The sequence below is a fragment of the Parastagonospora nodorum genome (genome assembly GCF_000146915.1).
Source record: "Parastagonospora nodorum SN15 chromosome Unknown scaffold_4, whole genome shotgun sequence".
NCBI classification, from domain to species: Eukaryota; Fungi; Ascomycota; class Dothideomycetes; order Pleosporales; family Phaeosphaeriaceae; genus Parastagonospora; species Parastagonospora nodorum.
The window spans coordinates 1227965-1252432 of record NW_001884552.1 but is presented as its reverse complement, the minus strand read 5'-3'; the positions used below and the strand labels follow the sequence as shown (position 1 = coordinate 1252432).

Below are 24468 nucleotides of genomic sequence, written 5' to 3'. Positions count from 1 at the left end.
CTAAAATGCGCCAACTATAACTACTTATACACCCGCTCACATACTCTCCCACCCCCCGTTGTTAATCTCGCCCTCCAATCTTCTCGCAATCATGCTCTGAATCCCGCCCTCCAACCAAATCTTCCTCAGCAACGCATCATACCTCCTCTGATTCAAGAAAAGCTGGTGGTGCCTGCGCAGCGTCGGGTCTACTTCGCCGTGCTTGTCGAGATACGGCGCGACAGCCCAGGACCCGTGGTCGAGGTTGAGGAACAGGATCATGCATTTGCGGATGTGAATGAAGAGACCGACTTGGCCGCCGCATCTGTATTGCGTTAGTATTTGGGAATGAGAGATGGTGGGAGGGACGAGAGACTTACTTGGATAGATGCTGGTTGCAGCCGCCGCGGTGCTTGTCGGTCATACAACACACGGCCTGACTGCACATGATTTCTCCACAAAAGAGGCAGAGCGCGGGATCAGTAAGTTCCTTGCCGGTAGTCGGACACTTCCGGCGGATAGCTTCGTCGGTGAGGGTGTCGTAGTTCTTGGGCAGACCCACGAGTTCGAAGATGGCGGGGTGGGAGAGAGAAATGCTCGGCTTGAGAGGCCCGTTGCCTGCTTGCACCCAGAGTAGATGGCGCAGCCAGCCACCGACGGTGGAGCGCGTGGTGTGCCCAGCTGGTGTTCTTTGGGTGAAGGATGCGAGCATCTCTGCGAGGGAAGGCAGTTTGAGCAGTGTAGAGAGGCGCTCAAGCTCAGGGTCGTCGGCGCGGTCAGCGGCAATTGTAGGCAGCTCGACACCATACCGCACATGCATGAGTATGGCTGCCTTGCGCACAAAAGGCAGAGCATACGATGACATCATTGTCTGGATGAAGTAGAGGAAATTTGGCTCCTTGAAGTGCGAAGGGATGGGCATATTGTCAATATCTAACGACGCAGAGGAAACACCCATTGTGCCCACGTTGTAGATGACACAGACGAAGAACAATATGTTGTTCAGCTGATCTGGGGGCAAGAAGCCGTTGTTGACCTTGTCCGTATTGATGAACTTCTCCGGATTTGAGAAACGGTGTTGGCGGCGTGGAGTACGGGAATCCTCAATCTTGATAGACGGCTCGTCCATTGATAGGCCATATTTGAATACCACACGAACCATCTCTGCCAAGTAGCAAAGACGCATGATGTGATGGATGTCGAGGTTGGAAGCTGCGGCTATGCCGACTGCACACTCCGAGAGGAAGATGAATGGATCCTTGCACATGAGAGGCACAATTCCCTTCAGATCGAAGCTCAGGGCTTCCGGATCAAAGATACCTGGGTGTCCCACGAACAGCTGATGGCACTGCCGACGTTGGCATTCTTGATATTCTTCCATAGTCTTTGTAGAGACACTGTTTCGGAGGCTTCCCACAGCGATGTACGAAGATACTGTCTCGGAGAACACACGCAGATGTGTAATGGTCTGCGTTGATATGTTATCTATTAACGTGTTCCTAGGAAAGGTCGATAGCACACCTCGCTGAGCGATCTCTGCAGCCGCAATAGAGTTGCCGAGAGCTTGTGCGAGCGAGTCTGTGTGCGTGAGATCTTCCACTGACGTAGCTGGGCTGTGTGGGTATGCGAACGTGGAATGGATGCCGTTCGCACGGAGTGTATCTTTCAGTCGTTGATACACCTTGACTAGCTCCAGCATCGAGAAGTTTGGTACACCAGCTGAGCTGTTTTCGCTCGAGGCAACACCTGGCAGCTGCGATTCGTCTTGCGGCACTCCCAGGAATGCAGGGACCTGAAATCGCGGTGGCTGATGCATACTCGGCAGCTGGACTGCCAGCGCTACCTGTGTCATGTTCAAGAGGTCAGGGAGTCGGCTCGAAAGCGGCTGTATGAAGTCTCGCTCGCCATACTCGTACAAGACTTTCTGGTCGGGTGTAAGATCCACTGGCGCTTTTCCAGCAGCTCCAGCAGAATCCCTGTACGTGGCAACGAGCTGAGTTTGTATCCATTCGTCGAAATTCGCCTCTGTCTCCAGCACGCCAGGGTGCACGACCTTTTTTGGCCTCCAGATGACTGGTAAGAACATGTTGCCCAGCGCTTTGCAGAGTGGGCACATGAATTCTTTGAGGTCGGGCCGTTCGGGATGGTTTCTTGCTATTTGACTGACATGTCGCCGCTGGGTCGCTTGAAGGTAGACCTCAAAGCAGCTGTAGTGCATGATGTGTCCGCAACCGGTGGTGACTGGGCCTGGCTGGACTTGTGAGTGTGGAAATCCCTTGCCTAATTCCTGTCTTTCAGTGATGACGCGCTCGCCAGTAGCGGAGACCTTCTCGATGATGCGACGGTTTTTCCCGGACACCCCAAAAGGTCGTATCTCCTCCGCTGAACGATCGAGGTTGACTGGAGTCTGCACGACCTCATCCACCCAGTCGTCGTCGTACACATCAGTCTGTCGTAGTATTCTGCTCTCGGATACGTAGCCGAAAGTACCGTAGAGCCTGTGCTCACCGGTGTCTTCTTGACACAGAATGCATGTACCAGACGGATATTTCAGTGTCTTTTCCTGCTCAACAAGCCCACCTGTCTCGTCTTCCAAGTCACTGAAGTCGTCTTCGCCCCAGTCAAAGTCTTGATTGGCCATGAATTTGCCTTGCTGCTCCTTAAATGCTGCCATGACCTTTGCTTGCCTCTCCAGTGCCTGCTTCTTCTTCAACTCTTTCTCCTGAACCGCAAACCCAGCTGGCGACGCTGTGTCCATCCTATCCGTAGGCATATTGAGCGCTGCAGCAGCTACTATGAATGAGTGTTGTTGGCGTTGTTTCAGCCTATGGAGGATAAGGTTGATTTTGGGCTCGCACGCCTTGAAAGCTTCCTTGTCTTGGAGCTCTTTCAGCACAGAGAGAACAGTTGGATGGTTAGGAATGCCCATATTTGCATGCTTTGTAAGTACTGAAGTAATGAAGGAGTCAGGGGCTTCTTGCGACCACTCATGCTCTTCAGTCTTGTCTTCCAGTACAGCCACGAGAAGAAGCTGGAGAGCAAACTGGATATATGTCTCCACTCGCGTGGCAGGAATGTTTGGCGTAGCAGCCGCGGCTCTGAGACCATAGCCGAGTAGGTAGTATATGATTTGGGTAAACAATGGTGTTTTTGTGAAAGTTGACAGGTTTTGGAATAGTCCCGACGGGATGGCGCGTAGTGTCGGCTCGTAGACGATGTCGCTCGCTTGTTTGCCGGTCTTCTTGGCCACGTAGTTCTTGTATGTCGTTTCGGCCTCTTCACGCTGGTTGCGGTTGTATTGATGAAGGTAAGGGTCGACTAACTCAAGATATTGCTCCTTCAGCTCAAAGGTACCGCTATCAGACAATCCCTCGGGAGCTCTGAAGCGGGTCATTTCCCGTAGAACAACGTCGAACTCGTCCATGTTCTGTATCCTGTCCGACAGACGTGCAGTCATGTCTGAGAATGACAGGGGCTTGAAGCAGAGAACATGTGCGATGTCACGTCGCATAGCTGTCAAATGCGACTCATCGTTCTCTTCAGCAGGAATCAATGATGTACGCTCAGTCAGAATAATGATGAGCAAGTGAACAAAATCCTCGACTACGTCGATTGCTTGACTGTCTTCGAAGCCATGTTGACTTGCTTCGTACTTGCCAGTCATCCAACCCGTCAGGCCATAGCGGTCAATCATCGTTGCGAGGAAAACTGACGGGTCACACAGGACCAGAGCAGATTGCAGGAGGAAAATGTCTCTCTGATGTGATACATCCCTTTGTGAAACACTCCGATATTGTGTCATTTGATGTCGTAGTGTTACGCCGTTTCTGACCCAAATGCCAGCTTTCATCTGCGCCAGCCAAGCGCACACACGGAGTGGGAAGTCGAATACAGCAAGAAGATACTCGTGCGGTTCAAGAACAGGGACCGGCACACTCGATGGGTTGAAGTCTGCCTGCAGCTCGGTGTGCGAATGGAGAAGAAGCTGAAGCATCTGCTCTCGTGGCATACTCCGTGCCTTGTCAATGAGCCAGGATAATGTGTAATGGAGCGCATGATGGAAGCTCATCGGCTCCTTGGCGACGACGTAATCGACAATTTTGTATGTTGGCCCAAAGAATGTAGAGGGTTCTGCGTCGAACTCTAGGACTTCAAGTGTTTTGAACCTGGTTTCTTCCTTCAGTTCGCTCTGATCGAACCGCCGTCGTTCGGCGCCCAAGGAGTTGACAATGACAACCTTGGCAGCTGCGCGTATGGCACGACGTATGTTGGTGGAGTCCTCATCACGCTTCCACGTGAAAGACTCTGCAAAATGTCTACACAGCTTGTTGATCTCCCGAGTGATGAGCGAGGCGCTTATCCAGGCTTCGGATTCGAATTCCAAATGCTCACCGACAGCACGAACGTTTGGACAGATACCCTGATGGAGCTTGACCAGATCCAAGAATTGCAAGAGATATCGTTGTTCTTCCCGTATCCTCTCTTGAACGAATTCGGAGCCGAGAAGATACTTCATGTCAAGGAAGAAATGGTACATTCGACGATTCGTGACGGCACCCTGCTCGAATGCTAATGTTGCGTTGGGATCCACACTAGATGGGTAGCCCACTTGCCGAGTCGTCAAGAATGTGTATAGTATGGCCATGAGATTTGTGAGGAAATTGCCACGCTCAACGACTTCGGATGTTATTGATGGCGTCGTCAACATTTGGAGGGAGAGATTGATGATAGAATGATCCGGCTCGCGGTCTGCAATGAGATAGAGTTGTGCCAGTGCAGTATACACACCAGCGAATCGTAGACTCAGTAGGCGCTTGAACTGGGGGATGGTGACTACTGTGCTGATGAAAACGTCCCGTACGCCAATGCGCAATTGTTTCCACATGCGCAGATCATACAGAATCAGATGATCGATTCGCAAACGCTGCCATAGATCCTCGTGAGGTGGTGTTCCTGGCTTCTTGCCATACGCCTCGGGCTTTTCCAACCAGTAGTTGGGAGGCCGGGATGGCCGCAGCGGTAGTGATCGGGTTACTGGCGTCGCTGGTACTCGCATGGTTGGTTCAACATGGCTGAGAGCTGGTGCACCCATGGGCTCGCTGTCTGACTCTGCCGGAGTGACACTTTGCTCAGGCTGCCCTCGTTGCGGGACGGGCGGAGGTGGGGGTGGTGGTGGATATCCAGCCATTGTAGCCTCAGAAACTTCAAGAGCTTCGTCCGCACTTTCGTATGCTTCCATCTCTACATCTCCGTCGTTATCTTGGGCACCTACTTCGTCTATGTCCATGTCATCACCTCCGTCTGCCGCGCCTTCGCCTTCGCCTTCGCCATCGTCTTCTTCATCATCGTCAGACGCTGTGGTGTCATCATTCGTATCGGTACGGCGGCGCTGTATCCTTATCGTCCGCACACGTCTCTGCAGCGGTAGTAGTCCACCATAGAAGCCATCCATCTCAGCCTGCTTATCTTCCATCTCATGATCGTCAAGGCCATCCTTGCCAATGGTCTCATTTGATGCTTCACTACCGACCCGCCATGGCTTCAACAGCTCCTCACAAACAGTGCGTCGTAGGACTTGGTTGTCCTCACCCACGCTGCAGCCGGCAATATCTGATATCCAATCAACAAGCGCACCAGCCATCTGTTCGCGGAAGGTGTCTCGTGCAGAGCGTATTGTGACAGTCAGCTTGATTTCTTCGATGATTTTGGCCATGCGCAGCAACTCCTTGATATCTGTGCGGTACACGATAGCACTGCGGCCGACATCATTAATCTCGTAGGCTTTGGCGAGCCCGAAAGCCGCCTTCTGTTTGCACGCTCGGGCAACTTGGTCGCGCACATCATTGACCGTGTGTTTCTCGTCGTTCCAAAGCACCAGGCAGTATTCGTCGCAATTATCTGGCTGGTCGCCCGGGTCGTACCACTTGGACGTGAGGCGCGACTGCCGCTCGTCTTGCATGATGGACTCCTCTGACTTGGGCAAGCGCAGCTGCTCAGGGGAGCACGAGAACACGTCAATAAGATAGTCGAGAGTTCTTGCGATGGTTATGCGTATGGTTTCTAGAAGCTCATCTGGAAGCACCGAACCCTCTCGTGCCTTGCCAGCCGCCTTGGATTGAAACTCCGAGTCTATCGAGTGGATGTTGCAGTGCACCGGGCGATTCCAGGCCTCGTCGTCGCCACAATCACAGCATCCAGAGTTGCCGGGTGATACACTGACGAAGACTTGGTGGCCTTCATGGTCCGATGCATCGAAGCAGCGCGCGCACAGAACGCATGTGTCGTCAGCGGTGCACGTCTTGCACCGGTATGTGGCTTCGCCATTCTTAAAGATGTGGCCACACGGCTTGCCTCTCGCCGCAGCCGAGTATTCTGCGCCCTCGACCGCTCCCTGGGCATCGCGCAAGCTCCAAGGCTTCTCCAAGTCGGTCGGTGGGCCGTTGGGGAAGAAGAGGGGGAGATAGTCGCCACGGCCGGCGAGCGAATGGAAGAGGATCTGGCGAAGCTCGCGGTCGGCAGTCTCATCGAATCGGTAGTTGTGCCGCCGTGGCAGCTCGCGAAAGTGTCGACACAGCTCCTGCTCGTGCAGCGAGACGTACATGATGCGGGCGCGTCGAGGTGGGATGGTGGGGTCGCGACAGCAAAGTCCAGGGCAAAATGTCGCGCGAGAAGTAGGATGGCGGTTTGCCCAACGGACAGTGTGTGGACCGGCCACTGGGTTTGTTTGTTTGTTTGTTTGTGGAGTTTGGTCTGACTGGCGTGAATGTTGGTGGTGAGGGTGTGAAGGTCCCAGTTGGAGCTATGTCATATCACCAGTGAGAGCTCCCGACGACGGGGCGGGCCCCCGAACAGGGCATGTGCGATTTTGCAAGATTACCGCACCATAGAGCCAGGAAAGAGCAGTGTCGGGGATTACGTGGTTGTTGTGCGCGTTCTTTTACTGTATGCGTCAAGGCTGCAGTTCACCGACACGTTACAGCATCACAGGCAATCGTTGTACACAGCAAGCATAGTAGACAGACGATGATCACAAATCCAGGGCAGTGTGCATCTGGCATGTCGCTTTCTCTCGAAGACAATCAAGCCTCTAGCCAGCCCACTCAAAGAGAGCATGCGCAGCGGTTTTCCGTGCTCAGAATCTTGGCTTGGTATTTCGCAGTTGTAGAATACATCCGAATATACAGTGTCCTCCTCCAAGTGCCATGGCTTGTCCAAAGATCATGCGCGCTTTGTCGATTTGCTGCTGATCTACTCGTCGTCCTCGGCGGCCTCCATGTACCTTTGCTTGATGTCCTTCCATTGACGCTGCCGAGTGCATTAGCGGGTGATGTCCAAATGGCTCGCGTTTGACGTACGCCCTTGTTGAGAGTGCTCCAGATCTTGTCAGATCCAGTGTCGAAGGCTCTGTTATCCTGGATTAGTACCCTGTCCTTCCGTGTCCTGCTCTGTTTCGACGTACAGTTGCATGCCGAAGGCGGCGCCGAAGACGGTGAACAACATGGTGGTGTTGCTGCGGAGGACCGCGCTGCAGGCGATGGTCAGTATCGCTGTGGCCCGGACAAAGTGTTCGCGCAAAGGGAGGCGTACTTGTACACGGTGCTGGCAATCTACACGCGGTCGTTAGCGGTCTCGAAATATGAGCATCCATCAATTGACTTACTCCAGACATTTTGGCGGTGAATGGAGGTGCTGAAGAGCTTCGTGGGCGTGTGTAGTGGTGTTGACGTCGATGTCAAAAGCGATCTGAGGTTCTTTCGTCCAGGTTGACGACCGGATCGCGGCTGCCCTGATTGGCCCGTGGTCCGGTGGTGCCTTCCTCGTGAAGAGCCTCAACTTTCCCAACGACTTTTACCCCACCATCTTACGCACTTCCGTCTGACCGCGCACTGAAGCAAAACAACGCAAGGGGACCGTCCTTGGTGTGCGCATCCACTCAGCACATCATCCGCCTCCGTCGAAACCGTTCACCCTCAATTGGCGCAAGTTCGCGAGGTAGTCCGCACCCGGGTTCTGCCTCACTCCATAGTCCTCCAAGTCCCAGCATCTCCGGTCCGAGAGAATCGGCAACAGACACTTCGCCATGCCTACCGTAGAAACCCCTTCCGTCTCGCGAGCCGGTATCACCACCTCGGCCAGTGGTGAACGCCATATACCATCTTCCGTCCGTCCCGATGGCACCATGCGCAAAGAAATCCGAGTCCGCCCCGGGTACCGTCCACCGGAAGACGTCGAGCTATATAAGAACAGAACGGCGGAGGGTTTTCGAAACAGAGGAAAGGCAGGTGTGCCCGGTGCCGAAAGTCTGAAGCCAGACGATGACCCCACCAAGCTCAGTGCCGCAGCGAATAAGAACGCTAAACGCAGAGAAGCAAGGAAGAAGGCAGCTGCCACCTGCAACCGATTGGAAGGAGGAGGAGGAGGTCAAATCCGCCGGCGGAAAAACTGCAGGCAAGAAGGATGTGGTCGAGACAGCTGCAGAGCCGGAGAAGCCAAAGGACCCCGAAGCAGAGAAAGAGAAGGAAGCAAAGAAGCTCATGAAGAAGCTGAGACAGGCCAAGGAGTTGAAGGACAAGAAAGAGAAAGGTGATAAGCTACTGCCAGAGCAGTTCGAGAAAGTCATCAAGATCAACGAGCTCATCCGCCAGTTGGAGACCCTTGGATTCGATGCTCAGGGCGAGAAGAAGCCAGAGACCTGAACGGGCTGTTTCAGCCTGTTCAACTTCAGACCCTTCAATACCCGTACCGCCAAAGCTCTTACTCTCGTGGGCTCCATCACAGCCACTAGGCTCATGGCCAGGATCGAATCGAGCCATTTGTCGGACTCAGTCCTGGGGATGCATACTCGTCAGCCAAATTTCACCAGAATTCGACGCTGCGCAGTAGGAATTCCATCCGAGACTAAAGGCCTACTTCGGATCTCGGTCATCACATGATGATCCAGTGCTCTTGTCATGCTTCAGTCCGTATTAGAAAAGTGTACACAACACACCTGTTGCACTTTGTCATGCTCGTTGCATCCAAATGGACTCGAAATCTTCGCTATAAACTTGTGATTCCCCTTCAGAGGTCTGCGCCACGACACTATAGGAACATAATATAATGAACAACAAAGTTTCGTCATCATCGTATGATCGACATCTCACGCCAAGCTCTCTATTTCGGATATCATCTTTGCGGATGAAGGATTGATGGGATTAACGATACAGTCTAGTCTACACAGAGGGCGGATACATGAGTTTTGCAACCAAGGAATGATTCTCGGAAAAGTCATGTGCATCCCTAACGCCAGGGTATAACGTAAAGGCAACGCGAACATAGAAAACCACGGCCTCTGCCACCAAGCTTCGTCTCCTTCCCGTCAATTGAACTATCCGCCCGCCCATCATACATCTCTTTGACGCGTATGCCCTAAGCAGAACCGACCTCGCTGCCATTCCGCAAGTGCAAACCGTTCGTCTTCTTAGAATCGTCCACAGGCATCTGCGCCAACCAACTGGGCGGTGACATACCCGTTTGGTCATGGATGGTGCTCAGAAGGGGAGGCAAGCTCTGGAATAGGTTACGAATAGGCGCCGTAGGATCAGCAGCGTTGTCGCCTTGTGCCCCAGTGTTCCAGACGTTGATCTTAGGCTGCAAGCCCTTGATGGCGTGGGCGTTTGCGTCGGCGAGACGTTCGTAGGTACCGTTGGTAAGCATGAGATACTGCATCAGACCCTGTGGTCCACCAAGAACAGTAGCAAGGTCGCCGTAAGCCTTCGCCATGGCCGACAAACCTTCAGCTTCGCGTTGTTGTGCAATCAGCTGAGCCTGAGCATCGCGCTCCTTTCGGAAATACTCTGCCTCAGCAGTGCGCTTGGTTACGAGGAAGTTAGCCTCCGCCTCGCGCTCTTTGGCTGCGTAGTCTGCCTCTGCGTCTTTCAGGCGACGGAATGCAGCAGCTTCAGCGTCAGCCTGCTCGCTGAACTTTTTGCCCTCAGCTGCCTTCTCCTGTGCATACAGCTCAGCATCAGCTTTCTGCTGCGAACTCTCCTTCTCAATCTTCGCCTGGACGACCTTGGTGGCTCGCAGCCTCTCGAGCTCCATGAGCGCCTTCTTCTTCTCGACATCGGTGTTTAGTTCCGCGTCCCTGAGCTCAGCCTCGCGCTTCGCGTTGATGCGTGCAATGTTCAAGTCATTACCAATCTGAATCTCCTTGTTTGTGAGTTTCGCATCGGCCTGTGCCTTTTCGGCTTTGCGCTCCGTCTCAAGGACAGCGGTTGCGGCGTGAATCTTTGCGACTTCTTGCTTCGTCTTGCCTTGCTTCTCTGCTTCTCCGACCTCGCCGCGCATCCGGGCATCCGCGACATCGACCTTGGCTTGATTGAGGGCGCCTTCGTGGGCTTTGCGTGACAAGAAGGCAAAGTACTCCGATCCAGGCGTGTCTTGGAGTTCCTTAACGTTGGCGTTGTAGATGCAGAGACCTGTGTGGTGTTAGTGCTTCCTATACACGGAGTGTAGAGTGATCGAGACCCACCGAACTGATCAAGTTCAGACTGGACTTGCTGGATGACCTTATCCTTGAAGACTCGACGCTCACGGAACAACTCCTCCATAGTCATGTTGGACACGATACTGCGCGTCTCACCCTCAATAATACCCTTGACAATCTCCTGGACATGGTTCCGGCCCGCAGCGACGGTGACAGCACCTTTTGCTGCCGCGACAGGAGGACGGCCATCAGACTCGCCCGTCAGGAGCACGGCGTACTTCTCGAGCGCCTCTTGGCTATCCGCGGGGCCGATGGTGAAGACTGCTGGTAGAGAGAATTGCAGTTTCTCAACAGTCATGGCTTGGATGCCCATGCTGAAGTCGAAGGGCGTGATGGAGATCTTTGTGACTTTTTGAAAAGGCCATACGAATGCCTACGCCTGTTAGTCTGGATTATGTCTCTTTTTCTGGCATGCGATGTACTTGCCTTCTTCTTGATGAGAACCTTCTCGATGCCAACACCGGTGATGACCAGGTAGCTATTCGGCTCTGCGACATGGTAGACCATCTTGACGGTAGATTTTTCGATGAGTGTTTGGATGAATGAGCGTTAGAGATGTGTGTTTGAAGAGTCGTAAGAAAGAATCTCGAAACTCGATTAGTTAAGACAAAATGAGCGCTATTCAACTCAAGAAAATGATTTAATCCGGTAACGTGCTCAATGTAAACCACAGATATCTTTAATAAACCTGCGATGATGATATTCTAATATTCCGTCCTACAGCTTACCTTTATACACCTTCATTATTGTGGACGCACCCTCGTATCACATATCTTAAGACATGAGGTTTGACCGGTCCACCGCTTCGGGCCTGGCGTGCCGTGGTGAATGCACGGCCCACTCGCTAAACCAATGAGAGCTAGCAACCATGCTGGGAGTCAGCCTTGCGCCTCCACAGCCTCCGTACCAAGCTTCTGTCTTCTGGAAGGAAGTGGGTCCGTGACCTCGGTAAACCGAACGGGTAGTGTAGCTTACCATGCTTTATTTCCGGAGTGAAAGAGATGGAGGTCACATGTCGAGGTGCAGTTAGATTGGGCAAGAGTTGTGGTGGACTGTTGTGCAGGCACTAGGATGGAGACCACACATCCTTTAGATCAAGCAAGCTTCCCAGAGCTTCTCGAGCTTCTCCCGCCCAACCTACGCCCAATGTTGAAGCCAAGCTTTCCCGGCCCGGCCCCATCTCATGACCACATCTCACTCCCTTCCACTGGTCTAGCCTCCGATACTGTACCTCAGGTTCGAGGCAGCTCCAATCACTTGACTGGATAGAAAAGAGCTAGTTATGACCTCAGCCATGCGAGGCTGAATCAGGCAGCCAGAATACGAGCGTTCAAGTACCTGAGTGCATGCCGAGACCCGACGTTATCGTATTGGATGTTCGCCACTGTTCGGTGTCGGGGTGAGGAAGGCGCGAGGATAGGGAAGGAAACCATATTCTTTTGAACATCGTAGCAAATCACATACCGCATCTCATCTTCACACACCCACCAACGCAAAAGATGCCGTACGACAAAGATACCTTACCACCGCCATCTTACACCGAATCCGCATCCCACTCTCAACCACCTTCACATTTACAACCACACACCCACCGCGGCCAAGCCCTCCTCGACCAACTCACCCTCACCCGCACAACCCACATCCAGTCCACCATAACCACCCACATCATCCCGCTCCTCTCTCAGCGCGCCGCTCTCGGCCTCGCTCGCACCACCCTCGCCCTCTTACCCTCGGACATCCCCCTCCCGCCGCTCGAAGAAAAGTCCGAATTTAGTTTCGGCAATGCATTTGGCACTACACGACCTGTAGAAGTCATCGGGTACGCGAGCGATGAGGAGCTGAAGACCGTGCGGTTGGAGGGCGAGATGGACGCCACGGAGTTTTGGCGCGTGCAGGCGGTGGTGGAGGAGTTGGAGAGGGTGCTGAGGGAGATGCTGAATAGAGATGTGAGAGCGGGGAGGTCGGAGTTTGAGGAGGTGTTGCCGAAAAGAAAGATCTGGGAGAGGTTTATGCCGGGGTTGGGAGGGGAGGGGAAGGGGAGTGCGGAGAGTGAGGTAGGGGTGAGGCATGGGGAGAATGCGGGACAGGTACTTGTTAAAGTCAGGCTCGAGGAGGTTTGTTTGAGGACGGTGAATGAGTTTGGACTGTATGATACCATGGCGAGACAGTGTATCATTGTCAGGGTGGATGCGAGATGTTGAAGGAATCGAAGGATGAGATTGATGAGAAAATGACTCGTAAAATGCTGAGCACCTAAGTGCTTTTCGTATCCAAGAACGCCGTGCCATGCATGCTAGTCGTATGCTGCTGTCCTCTAAACGCCAATAACACCATGCTTGAAATGCAAAAAATAAATAAATGGAGAAGCCTAGAAGTCGTATCCAACGCTCATCGTCAGGCCCATTCTCATATTTTCGACCGTCTTCCCTCCCACACCCTTCAACATAGCTAGGCTCTCGAGATCCAAGACTTCAGCATCCTCCATTTCAACCAAGCAATTCACAATGCCGTCTGCCTTCTTCGCACCAACACCTTTGAGAGCCTTGATCTGGTTGATGTCGCGCGAATTGATGATTTTCAAAAGATGCGTAGTTCGTGGCGTGTGTTCCATAGAGTTGTGCGAAGAAGTATCGGCGTCGTCTCGGAAGATTGGCAATTTCTTGTTGGTCTTCTTTGGTTTGCGGGCGGCTTTGGGCTTGTACTGGAAACTGTCGTCGGAGGCGTAGGAGGCTTCGTGGTCGGAGTCGGGTGGTGGCGCAAAGTCATCCTCCTCATCCTCATCATCTCTCAAGACCATCCTTGGCTTCGAAGGCTTCTCTTTGGCCTTTAGGGGTGCCATGAGATTCGAGGGGGCCGCGGGTGGTAGTGTCATAGCGACAGGTGCGGAAACGTGTTTGGCTGCTGTGTCATCCTTGCTGGCTCGTATCCGATCCTCTAGACTCCTCATCTTCGACTCGAGCTTCGCGTTGCCTGGGAAGAAGGGTTGCGCCAGTCTGTACATTCTCAGTGCGCTGGCATCTTCTCCGCGGATGTGGTGCTGCTTCGCCATCAGAAGGAACTGTAGCCCTTGAGATTTGCCATCTTCTTCCTGAGCATCGATACGGTGCTCCAACTCATCCAGACGCTTCTGCAGATCCGCCGATAGTGCAGGGGCGGATGCACCTGCGTCTTGAAGCGCCTTCTCTGCAAGCTTCTCCTCTATCCTTTGAGCGATCAGTGCCTCGATGGACGCTTTTGTCATGGCAGGCTCGGCATTTCGTGACCGCGCTGTGGCATCCGCGGTTCTAAAGGCCTTGGTTGGTCGTGATCCAAAGGTAGAGCTGGGCTCTGCAGCTCGTTTCTGTCCTTCCGTTCGGCGAATGCCTTGGTTTTGTGATGTGAGGTTAGACGTGCGAGGTGCAGGCTTGCGGGAATCAGAATATACAGAGAAGGCCTTGATGGGCTTTTCCCCTTTCTTCTGCTTCTCTGGCTCTGGGATGTTCGCGTTGTGAGCCGCGGCAATGGGTCGCAATGGCTGTCGAGTGATGTTGGCACCGCCGATGCTACTTGTTGCCAGAGGCTTTGCCATTGTTCGTAGAACCGGATCATTCTCAACCTCGGCCACCTCGATCTTCTTCGTTCGACTGGCAAAATTCAGTGAGCTGATCGTATCCAGGTGATAAGCTCGTGTGGGGGCGAGGTTCAGAATCATGACTGTCAAACCCTTGTTCTGACCCAGTGACAATATTCTCGTCATCTTAGATTCGCGATACGGTATCCTGCTTTGCTTCTTGTTCATTGCCTCGACGCACTGGGCAAGGACGAAGAGAGACTTGTTGATGGCAGAGCTCTCGACGAGGCGCTCCTTGTTGTTGTCTGTTCGACGGTTGTCTTCTGATCCCGCCAAATCGATACACGATGCGCGGCTGACCTGGATGGTGGTCTCGGTGGTTTGGGTGATCTTGACGCAAAGGACGGCATGCGATCGTGATGAGTGGGCATTGAGCTAGATTGAGTCAGAAAGGTCCTAATGATCCTCGACGGCAGTCCCTACCTTTGTGGCTGAGGTTGAGCGGTTCATGTTAGCCTGGTCATAGAGCTGTTCAAACTCTTTCAGTGTTGAACATGGCTTTTCTGTCAAGCCAACAACGACCGTCTTTCCGTGGTTGTCTCGTATTGGCAGGCCGGATGGTGTGCGCTTCTCCGGCGGTTCGAACAGATCGTAGACGCGATCGCAGTAAATTTCGAAATACTCCAGCGCCACCTCGACCTGTGTCGCACCCGCAGAGTCTTTCTCGATCTTCTTACACCGCCTGTATATCGCACTCAACAGGCGCGGGATGACACCGCGATCCGCCAAAGACTTTCCTCCACGCATCGTGTGCGTCTTGCCTGTGCCTGTGCAGCCATGGGCGAAGATGGAAAGATCGAATCCAGTAAAAAGGTGCTTGACCGTCGGTGCGACTGGCTACGCGTCAGCTTCGGTCTCGCTCGTGGCCAGGCGTGACATACTCTCTGCATCGAAAAGTTGCTGTTGCGTCGCGTCTTGCTCGTAGACAGAGCTGAACTGGAAGCTGAAGGACTCGGCATCATTCTTCGGGCTCGGTAGCCGCACAACCGTCGCGGTCTTTTCACCGTCGATTGTCTCTGCGCTGACAATGGTGTCCTTGTCGATCTCATTTTTGAGTAAGGGGCGTATACGCGCGACGACTCGGACACTCATGGTGGATGCCGAGAGAGGTAGAGGCGAAAAATGGAGGTGGGAAGGAACACAAGCCTACGTCTACAGAGAAAAGAATGCTGACCTACCGTGACGTCGAGTCCTGCTATGTCGAATCGTTGTCCTAGTGGATGGACCGTGTTTGCTTTCCTGGTCGACCTTCGCTTGTCGCCATAGCAACTCAACCACACCAAAGCGCAACGGGAACCAGCACGTGCATACATCCCGACCTGACCCCACCATGATCACCGCCTTTGCACACCGTACTGTGGTCCTTTCGGTGTATAGATATGCTCAGTGCTTGTTGTGCAAAAGTATACACAAGAAGTGCTGAGAATGTTGTGGCTAGGCGCTACACGGTGCGAATGCCGGTGGAATCTGTACAAATAGGTGCGAGCCTATAGCAGCCATATATCCGGATTTTCTCCAATCCAGCTAGGTATCGTCTGTCTATTAGAGAGATGGGCGAACTGAGAAAGTAGTGCATTGCATGTTCTTCACGCCACGATCAAAAACGCGAAACAGGCCCATGGCTGCAACCTCATCGGCGGCTCGGATACCTGCCGGAGAGCCGCATTGTAGCGGTACTATTTCTGGAGCATCGATTGCTGGCGGGTGGAATGTGGGAGAGTACAAGAAAAGGACTGTTCCGCGAGCCGCCAGAACGTCGTGCTTCTTTCGCGTTCTTGCCTCCTCATTGGCTGATGATCCCTGAAACATCGCTCGCCAGCGTCGAACAACGACAACCACTCCTCGGGTTACCTCTCATGTCTCTCCAGAACAGCCCAGTGACACGTAAAAATTGCAGGGCACTGCGACAATGCTGGGCCAGTACTCGCCCATGTTCTATTCTGAAGTCAAACTACACTCGCAGCGGCTAATGGAGCTTCAAAACCAAGTGCTGGCCCAGATGCAATGAACACCTCACGGTGACCAGCGTGACATCTAGACCGACGTTTGCTTGCCACGAACGACTTTCACCTTCTATTCCCTACCCGTCTGTCGTTTTAGCGTGTTTCTTTCTGTCGATCGCTTCTCTCATAGTCCTTCAATCCCTCAATTCTTTGCTTTGTGTCTTGTGGATCTTGCTCTTCTCTTCAAGCGCGCGTCTTGCTCCACGGTCAATTCCATTTCAATCTCCACTTCTCTAATTCGAGGTCCTGTTAAAAATGGCTTTCTTGCGTACCGTAATGCTGCTGGCAGCTTGTTCGACATGTGTAATTGGAGGCCCAGTACCGAGGAACAACAGACGGCAACTGTAAGTGATCAAGGTCGCACGTTACCGTCCCAATCAACTGACTTCACATAGCTTTGCCAGCTATGCCAACACCACATCAGCAACACAGTCTACAGCTTCGGCTGTTGTCAACGCCGATACTGCGCTTATCATCGAGCCCCTACAGCGTACGGTCATTACGCAGTTGAATCCCGCCGTGACTTTCCTCGATCCACAAGGCAAGCCTTTAGCTACACAAGAAGCCGAGACAGTTCTTTTGACATCCTACTTCACACCCTCGCCTGCTCCCGCACCTCCATCGTCGGCTGCCCCAGTATCGAGCACTGTCGTGGTATCCTCGCCAACCCCTAGCTCGATAGCTTCCTCATCACAAATCAATGCTTCTCCTTCAATCAGTTCGTCTGCAGTCTTCGCACCTGCAAGTTCACAAGCGGCAATCGCAAGTAGCTCGCTCAACATGACGAGCATACCGTCCTTCACATATTCACCCGAAGAAGACAAATCAAGTCAGGGAACACCAATTGCTTCTCCGACACCCTTGACGACAAGCAATCCATCCACCGGCAACTCTACAGGTCTACCAGGCTTCAACCATCCTGGTGTCCCAGTCTCAGGTACCCAATCAACAAGTGTTGCTTCAAGCCCCTTGGATTCCAAAAGCGCTGCCGTACCCCAATCAACCGCGTCAGCATCACCAATCCTCGCAAGCAGTTCCGTGTTGCTGGTATCCAACTCCACCCAATCGCCTGATGGTGTACTCTCGACAGCATATGTCATCAAAACTGAGTACACAACCGTGTATCCCTCAACCTCTGCCTTGGCGCCATCCTCAGTTGCCACTCCGCAACCAGTCCCATCGCCAACACAGGGGTCAGAACTCGCTGCGGCACCGAGTTCAGCTCTGGGTCAGCAATCCAGAGTAACTCCGTCAAGCTCTTCGCCGGTCGTCATCGCACCAACATCACTCGCGCCACCACCTGTAGTGATTGTTACTCAGTACACCACAGTTGCACCTTCTTCATCAGCAATGCCTTCGCCTCCACCACAAGTGCCGGAAACTCCTGTTGCATCGGCCCCTGTGCCGGCGCCTGAGTCTAGTGTGCTCGCATCGTCATCCGCAATTCTACCATCGACTTCTGCTGCAGTCCCAACGCCATCAGCCCCGGCTGCGTCTTCACCAGCACAGTCATCAAGCGCGTCAAACAGTTCTATACAACCATCTTCCTCTGCGACCTCATCGCCGCCACCACAAGCTTCCCCTTCCACAACATCAGCTGCACAACCACCGGCTGCGCCATCAAGTGCTCCGTCAGCTGGACCCTCATCGACGTCTGGTGGACCACTTGTCATTACGCCGATTGCGCCGAGCCAGATATTCACAGTCACGGTGACGGCGACAGAGAAAGAGACAGTTACTGAGACGGCAACTGTGACTGTGCGGCCTTGACTGAGAGAACGAGAAAGGGTGGGAAGTGGTGGACGTTAATTTGATACCCAAGTTTTGTTTTCGAAAAAAAAGCATGTTGATCTTGCTGTACATTTTGTTATTTAGAGAAATTATAATTTGAACGCCTACAAGCGAAAGCTACACTTGCACCGAATTCGCAATTGACTTTGTTCGAAGACATTATACATTTTTGCGCAGTCTGACATTAAAGTCTGCCGCCTGCGTTCATACTCTAAACTTCATCCCATCCTTCCCAAGATACACTATGCATCAATACCCACTCTGCCCCTTCCTCCCATCCCCTTCCCCATCCTTCCCACCATCCCCATCACGGCTCGCCTTCGCGCCCCCAGCCGCATCCTGGATTCCCTGCGCATCACCCCTCAGCTTCTCAAAATACGCCTTGACATCCTCAGCTCCGACAGCCTGGCCGCTTTCCGCAAAAGGCTTAAGGAACGCCGCAACCTTGTCTTTTAGATGCGCATATGCCATGGCGCCTTGGATGGCCTGCACGCGGTCCATGTTGTTGAAGGCTGCTTCGCCGCGGTCGAGGATCGAGCCTGTACCCACAGACTGCGCGCCCTCGTCGCCGTCTTCGGAGACGGGCGGCTCGTATGTATCTTCTTCCTCGAGGAGTTGGGGGTGGGATTTCAGATGCGGGAAACAGGATGGGCAGCGGCAGAGATGGTCACGGAAGTCAGGCTGAAGGAAGAGCGAGAATGTGGATGTTTGCGCTGGACCTGTGGGAGGGGGCAGGGCGGCGTGTTTGCAGATCGAGGGATCTTCTGGCTTCTTTGGGGTTATGGGGAGGGACATGGTATCCTCGGGGATACTTGAAAGCGCACCGCTTGGTTCCTCGGACTTCTGGCGCTTAGCTGGGACCGGGACTGCGAGGTTTGCCGAGGTGGGTTCTTCGGGCTCATCAGAGGCTTTACGCTTCTTTGATTCACCATTTGTGGGCTCTGAAGCTCCCACTACTGTCTGTGCTGCTTGTGTGTCATTGAGTGACTTGTCGAGATAGACGGGTGGCAGAAAGCCACGAGAGCCTGCGTATTTCTTGATCCATGAGTTGGCCTCGAGACACTTGTAGCAAATGAAGTGATCGAAGTCGTCCTCTGCAGGAAACCCGGGAGGTAGTGGCGGTTCGTCATCTTCCTCCTCAGCTTCTGCTGCTATATCGTTGCCATCGATGCCAGTACCGTTTGCTACTGCAGCGTCTATTGTGCCAGTGATGGTGGCCTGCGTAGCGTCTGTTTGTCCGATGGCCGCTTCGACGGGGGCAGGCTTGTCGTCTTTTGTCTCCTCCTTCACGGCGTCAGGCATCTCCGTATTGCTGTTGATGTCCTCTACTTTCGGCTTTTCGATCATCTTCGCATACTCCTCGCGTGAGTAGCCGACCAGGCACTCGGGGTGCCACCAGTCCTCACCACACCCTCCATCCTCGACAGTACCCAGTCCGAGACACTGGAACATAGTGCCCTTCTCTTGATGTGGGTCATAGTCCTCACCACAACCACAGAATCTATTTCGGAAGTTCTGATTGTACTTGTTGGTAGGCGCCGGCTCCTCTCCAGTCATATCACCCTTCTGGCCAGTCGTTGAATTTAAGCGGAGTGTACATGGTGCTGTCTCTGGTATGCGGGTGGTTCCGCAGTCACAGATGAAGTTGCGCTTGTTGAACAATTCGACGAGCGTATGTTCGCCATGGCATGATATCGAGCATGAGTAGCATACGGCGGCTGGGGTGTACGAGGCAGCGGAAGTTGCGGGAGGTGGGTTACACGTCAAGCAAGCGTACAGACTCTGGCGTAGAGGACCAAGGTCGCGTGTGCACGTATCGAATTGCTATGTAGTATCAGCAGATGTTAGCAGAACGAGATTGTCTTACTGACATATGGTAGGGCCTCCCGAGCTTCCGCCTCAAGGCTGAGCTGCTCTTTAATGAACCTAAGAAAAGTGAATCAGTAATTGGACATGTACATAAGAGGACTCGACACATACTCGGCTGCGGTCTGTGAGCTCTCAGATGCTTGCGACATGCTGCCAGTGCGCGGTTTTGATGACCCTATCATTGACTGTGTGTCGGCCATGGTTGCCGCTGGAATTTGGAATCAAGGTTTTCGGTGTGTGATGATCGTGGAGTGCAATACGCTTGCTATGGAATATGTTGTAGCCGAGATGGTGGTTCGGGTTCCGCAGTGGTGAGCATTCGCAAACGAGGATGCTGACGAAACCGATGTTTCTAAGAATTGAAAAGCGTCGGTAGGCAAGGACGAAATATGTTTATCGCACAAGGAAATGCTCGAGTATGACAATGTAGGCACCCAGGTGCCTCGAGAGCGTCAGCTGGTGCGCTACTGTGTGATTGGTCCGTCAGTCGCGACGCGTTCTTTTGGCGTTTCCACTTTACGCGTGGTTGGCAGCCCCACCCACGATCTTCCTCACACTCCCCCTTGAGCCCATACCGACTTCAAGCGCACGCACACTGACCCACCTACACATCTTCGATCACTATGAGGTTCGTGCCTTCTTCCTTGGGCCGATTGAAACGGCTGCGACGATCGAGCCTGCCCCTCCTTTCCCCAGTTCCGCATCCTAACAGTACCAAGTTCACCGTTGCGCTCCAACATGTCCTCTGCAAATCGAGGAGCTGGTCCCAGCCGGGGAAATAACAAGCGCACACGAGATGATGACGACCTACCTTCTTCAGCGGCACACCCGCCGTCCAGTCGTAAGTTAGACCTCACTGCCATAAGTATAAACAAACTAACAAAACAAAGCAATGGCTTCCTCTCCGCCCATGCTGCCCCAAGACGACGAAGCCAACCTCCTAGACGACGATGACGTGATGCGCGATGTTGACGACTTGGACGAGGAGGTTGAAGAAGCAGAGGGCATCGACCTGTTTGCAGACGACTTCGAGAACGATTACAGAGCCCGGGAGAACGATGCCTATGAAGGCGAAGGCATTGATGACGAAGGAGACTACGATGACCTTGATCTTGCTTCGAGACGTGAGCTTGATCGCCGCCTGAATCGTCGCGATCAAGAAGCCAGACGCCGTATGCCAGCTGCATTTCTTCCAGATGAAGACGAACAAGACGGCCTGGCCGATCTCATGGGTCGTCGTCGTGTGAGGAGACATCGCTACGACGAGGAGGATGAAATGGACATGGGAGACGACATCATGAATGAGGAGCTGTCGCTTGAAGCGCTCACCGATGTGAAGGCCAACACATTGACCGACTGGGTTGCTCAACCCCGAGTTGCCAAGACCATCGCTCGCGAGTTCAAATCCTTCCTGACCGAATACACGGATGAGCATGGGACTTCAGTCTATGGTACCCGCATCAAGACTCTTGGTGAGGTCAACACCGAGTCTCTAGAGGTTTCTTTCGACCATCTTGCTGAGCAGAAAGCCACCCTGGCCTTCTGGCTTGCCAATACGCCCACTGAGATGCTCAGGATTTTCGACCAAGTGGCCATGGAGGTCGTGCTGATACACTATCCTGAGTACGAGCGCATCCATGCTGAGATCCATGTTCGCATCACCGACGTCCCGGTCCAGTATACTCTCCGCCAACTCCGTCAATCACATTTGAACAGTTTAGTCCGTGTTAGTGGTGTTGTTACTCGCCGAAGCGGAGTCTTTCCCCAGCTCAAATATGTCAAGTTTGATTGCACCAAGTGCGGTGTCACACTCGGACCGTTTCACCAGGACTCAAACGTCGAAGTCAAGATTTCTTTCTGCCAGAATTGCCAGTCGCGTGGTCCGTTCACAGTCAACTCTGAGCGCACGGTGTACCGAAATTACCAGAAGCTGACCCTGCAAGAGTCGCCAGGAACGGTCCCAGCTGGTCGTCTACCTCGTCACCGCGAGGTCATCCTACTCTGGGATCTGATCGACTCTGCAAAGCCGGGTGAGGAGATTGAAGTGACTGGTATCTACCGAAACAACTACGACGCCGCACTAAACAACAAGAACGGTTTCCCGGTTTTTGCGACGATTCTTGAGGCCAATTATGTCGTTAAATCGCATGACCAGCTGGCTGGTTTCCGACTCACAGAAGCGGACGAGCAAGAGATTCGAAAACTGTCAAAAGACCCCAAAATCGTTGACAAAATTATCGACTCAATTGCACCCAACATTTACGGACATACCGATATCAAGACGGCTGTGGCTCTCTCGCTCTTTGGTGGTGTTAGCAAGGTGGCCCCTGGCCGCCACTCAATCCGTGGCGACATCAACGTCCTACTTCTCGGAGATCCCGGTACAGCAAAGTCTCAAGTCCTGAAGTTCGTCGAGAAGACTGCCCACCGTGCTGTTTTTGCAACAGGTCAAGGTGCTTCTGCTGTTGGTCTTACAGCCTCTGTCCGTCGAGACCCAATGACTAGCGAATGGACATTGGAAGGTGGAGCACTTGTGCTAGCTGATAAAGGCACTTGCCTGATTGACGAGTTTGACAAGATGAATGATCAAGACAGAACATCCATCCACGAGGCCATGGAGCAGCAGACTATTTCCATCTCCAAGGCAGGTATTGTCACTACACTACAAGCACGATGCGCGATCGTGGCAGCTGCTAATCCTATTGGCGGTCGTTACAATTCGACGATTCCCTTCTCGCAGAATGTGGAGCTGACCGAGCCCATCTTGTCTCGATTCGACATTCTGTGCGTAGTCCGCGATACTGTGGACCCAGCCGAGGACGAACGTCTTGCGAAATTCGTAGTCAAATCACACGGCCGAGCACATAATACCGTAAATTCTTCATACGGTTTCTCAGACAAAGGCAAGGCTTCGCAGAACGGCGCAACCCAGAGTGGTGAAGGCGAAGATGGTATGGAAGTCGACTCCGAATCTCAAATACGAGCTGGCGAGATTCCGCAAGAGCTGCTGCGAAAGTACATTCTGTACGCACGAGAAAACTGCCATCCCAAGTTGTACCAAATCGACCAAGACAAGGTTGCTCGTCTCTTCGCAGACATGCGCCGCGAATCCATGGCAACTGGGGCTTACCCAATTACAGTTAGTTCACTATTTCTATAATCACAAACAGCTCACTAACACGTTGCAGGTCCGTCATCTCGAAGCTATCATGCGTATTGCGGAATCTTTCTGCAAGATGCGCCTGTCAGATTACTGCTCTTCCTTGGACATTGATCGAGCCATTGCTATTACAGTCGAGTCGTTCATTGGATCGCAAAAGGTCAGCGCCAAGAAAGCTCTTCAGCGGACGTTTGCAAAGTATACGCTCAATAGGCCTGGTGCTGTCCGCGCCCCTGCACGTGGAGGTCGACAGACAAGGGCAGCTGCTTAGGCATAGCATGGTCGTATGACGAGCGAGGGCACAGAGGGAATGAGACATTTGGATACATTCGGATGACATGCATGATACCATATGAGAAATCAAGGACATCGACGACATAGGGGTTGATGGTTTAGATAGTCGTCGGCGTGAGGAGTTGGTCGCAGCGCTATATAGTCTTGATCGCTTGTAATTGCACATGTTGAACATGATCCATCTGGCTTTTAAGCAAACTCAGCCCCATGATAGTATTAAATTTACTGCTGCGATTCTCAAAGAAGGTGATTGTGATGCTGGCCGGATAGCTGGTCGAAGCGGAGCGCTGACTAAGACTAGTGCAAATCTTGGCGTCGGCTAAGTTCCACACCAAATTTTTGCGGTTCTTGAACCATCACTAACAAACTCAACCGGAGCGCAACAACACCCCCAGGAACATTTACATATACACTCCTGAGCGCAGAGATGGCACCCAAGAAGAACAAGAGAACCGCCGACTCCATCAACTCGCGCCTGGCGCTTGTGATGAAGTCCGGAAAGTACGTTTGGAAGCGCACATCGACACGAGCGCAATACTGACCTTCGTAGGGTCACCCTCGGTTACAAGTCGACCCTCAAGAGCCTGCGTACCGGCAAGGCCAAGCTCGTCATCATTGCTGGCAACACTCCTCCTCTGAGGAAGTCTGAGCTCGAGTACTACGCCATGCTTTCCAAGACCTCTGGTATGTACCTCCAAACGTGCGCAAAGGTGGCCGAACGCTGACAGTCAACAGTCCACCACTTCTCCGGCAACAACGTACGTACCATGTCCCGATCCATTCTCATGGCCTAACGACGAGATACTCTGGCGCACACTGGGTGTTCTCTGAGGGCTGGCCCTGAGAAGAGGTCCGATTATGACTTCGGAGGGCTGCCACTAACACATTGCGACACAGATTGAGCTGGGTACCGCCTGCGGTAAGCTCTTCCGCTGCTCCACCATGGCCATCATCGATGCTGGTAAGTTTAGACCTGCAGTCACACTCGCATGAACCGGCTAACGCGGAACAGGTGACTCGGATATCCTGACCACAAGCACCGAGTAGAAAGATGCATACAGGGCAAAAAGGCAGATAGACATGATACCACGCACGGCATTCTTGCCGATGACGATCTTCAATGAATGACAAAAATGAAGCATCAAGTTCTTTGCCTAAATTTTCTTCTTCATTTGACTTGATGCGATTCCCATAGTTTGTTACGTGAAACTCGTTGTGACGTGAAACTCGTGAA

At 53.0% G+C, this 24468-nt stretch overlaps 11 protein-coding genes across 11 annotated transcripts; 6 read left to right on the top strand and 5 right to left on the bottom strand.

The window, feature by feature from the left end:
* Window positions 1-36: 36 nt before the first annotated feature.
* SNOG_03164 (hypothetical protein) lies at window positions 37-6580 on the bottom strand (the record flags this gene model as incomplete). The annotated part of the gene is made up of 4 exons (XM_001793693.1): window positions 37-304; window positions 360-1299; window positions 1501-3736; window positions 3812-6580. The coding sequence occupies 4 exons, from the start codon at window positions 6578-6580 to the stop codon at window positions 37-39; spliced, it is 6213 nt and encodes a 2070-aa protein (XP_001793745.1).
* Window positions 6581-7101: 521 nt separating this feature from the next.
* Window positions 7102-7714, bottom strand: SNOG_03163 (hypothetical protein). The gene is made up of 5 exons (XM_001793692.1): window positions 7640-7714; window positions 7567-7586; window positions 7439-7504; window positions 7335-7383; window positions 7102-7284 (listed from the first exon to the last, which is right to left on the bottom strand). The coding sequence occupies exons 1-5, from the start codon at window positions 7646-7648 to the stop codon at window positions 7228-7230; spliced, it is 201 nt and encodes a 66-aa protein (XP_001793744.1). The 5' UTR covers window positions 7649-7714; the 3' UTR covers window positions 7102-7227.
* A 345-nt stretch (window positions 7715-8059) lies between these two features.
* Window positions 8060-8675, top strand: SNOG_03162 (hypothetical protein; the record flags this gene model as incomplete). The annotated part of the gene is given in 2 exon segments (XM_001793691.1): window positions 8060-8347; window positions 8364-8675. The coding sequence occupies 2 exon segments, from the start codon at window positions 8060-8062 to the stop codon at window positions 8673-8675; spliced, it is 600 nt and encodes a 199-aa protein (XP_001793743.1).
* A 712-nt stretch (window positions 8676-9387) lies between these two features.
* On the bottom strand, window positions 9388-11014 carry SNOG_03161 (hypothetical protein; the record flags this gene model as incomplete). Its single annotated transcript, XM_001793690.1, has 3 exons — window positions 9388-10439; window positions 10493-10847; window positions 10934-11014. 3 exons carry the CDS (start codon window positions 11012-11014, stop codon window positions 9388-9390), a joined length of 1488 nt encoding a protein of 495 aa, XP_001793742.1.
* Window positions 11015-11375: 361 nt separating this feature from the next.
* Window positions 11376-11776, top strand: SNOG_03160 (hypothetical protein; the record flags this gene model as incomplete). Its single annotated transcript, XM_001793689.1, has 2 exons — window positions 11376-11442; window positions 11571-11776. 2 exons carry the CDS (start codon window positions 11376-11378, stop codon window positions 11774-11776), a joined length of 273 nt encoding a protein of 90 aa, XP_001793741.1.
* A 230-nt stretch (window positions 11777-12006) lies between these two features.
* Window positions 12007-12764, top strand: SNOG_03159 (hypothetical protein; the record flags this gene model as incomplete). Its single annotated transcript, XM_001793688.1, has 2 exons — window positions 12007-12621; window positions 12711-12764. The coding sequence occupies 2 exons, from the start codon at window positions 12007-12009 to the stop codon at window positions 12762-12764; spliced, it is 669 nt and encodes a 222-aa protein (XP_001793740.1).
* A 111-nt stretch (window positions 12765-12875) lies between these two features.
* Window positions 12876-15209, bottom strand: SNOG_03158 (hypothetical protein; the record flags this gene model as incomplete). The annotated part of the gene is made up of 3 exons (XM_001793687.1): window positions 12876-14492; window positions 14541-14950; window positions 14999-15209. 3 exons carry the CDS (start codon window positions 15207-15209, stop codon window positions 12876-12878), a joined length of 2238 nt encoding a protein of 745 aa, XP_001793739.1.
* Window positions 15210-16375: 1166 nt separating this feature from the next.
* SNOG_03157 (hypothetical protein) lies at window positions 16376-17890 on the top strand (the record flags this gene model as incomplete). The annotated part of the gene is made up of 2 exons (XM_001793686.1): window positions 16376-16464; window positions 16516-17890. The coding sequence occupies 2 exons, from the start codon at window positions 16376-16378 to the stop codon at window positions 17888-17890; spliced, it is 1464 nt and encodes a 487-aa protein (XP_001793738.1).
* A 169-nt stretch (window positions 17891-18059) lies between these two features.
* On the bottom strand, window positions 18060-19929 carry SNOG_03156 (hypothetical protein; the record flags this gene model as incomplete). The annotated part of the gene is made up of 3 exons (XM_001793685.1): window positions 18060-19629; window positions 19779-19837; window positions 19892-19929. The coding sequence occupies 3 exons, from the start codon at window positions 19927-19929 to the stop codon at window positions 18161-18163; spliced, it is 1566 nt and encodes a 521-aa protein (XP_001793737.1). The 3' UTR covers window positions 18060-18160.
* Window positions 19930-20672: 743 nt separating this feature from the next.
* SNOG_03155 (hypothetical protein) lies at window positions 20673-23211 on the top strand (the record flags this gene model as incomplete). The annotated part of the gene is made up of 2 exons (XM_001793684.1): window positions 20673-22919; window positions 22969-23211. The coding sequence occupies 2 exons, from the start codon at window positions 20673-20675 to the stop codon at window positions 23209-23211; spliced, it is 2490 nt and encodes an 829-aa protein (XP_001793736.1).
* Window positions 23212-23592: 381 nt separating this feature from the next.
* Window positions 23593-24391, top strand: SNOG_03154 (hypothetical protein). The gene is made up of 5 exons (XM_001793683.1): window positions 23593-23735; window positions 23785-23918; window positions 23970-23992; window positions 24132-24195; window positions 24247-24391. The coding sequence occupies exons 1-5, from the start codon at window positions 23662-23664 to the stop codon at window positions 24279-24281; spliced, it is 330 nt and encodes a 109-aa protein (XP_001793735.1). The 5' UTR covers window positions 23593-23661; the 3' UTR covers window positions 24282-24391.
* Window positions 24392-24468: the final 77 nt, after the last annotated feature.

Bases quoted from the DNA above. Each gene is read 5' to 3' on its own strand.
- SNOG_03163 (XM_001793692.1), bottom strand. The intron at 7,505-7,566 runs GTACGCCTCCCT...CATCGCCTGCAG, and splicing joins ATTGCCAGCACCGTGTACAA to CGCGGTCCTCCGCAGCAACA. The intron at 7,384-7,438 runs GTACGTCGAAAC...CCAGGATAACAG, and splicing joins GCCGCCTTCGGCATGCAACT to AGCCTTCGACACTGGATCTG.
- SNOG_03154 (XM_001793683.1), top strand. From the start codon at position 23,662: ATGGCACCCAAGAAGAACAAGAGAACCGCCGACTCCATCAACTCGCGC. The intron at 23,919-23,969 runs GTATGTACCTCC...GACAGTCAACAG, and splicing joins CATGCTTTCCAAGACCTCTG to TCCACCACTTCTCCGGCAAC. The intron at 23,993-24,131 runs GTACGTACCATG...ATTGCGACACAG, and splicing joins ACCACTTCTCCGGCAACAAC to ATTGAGCTGGGTACCGCCTG.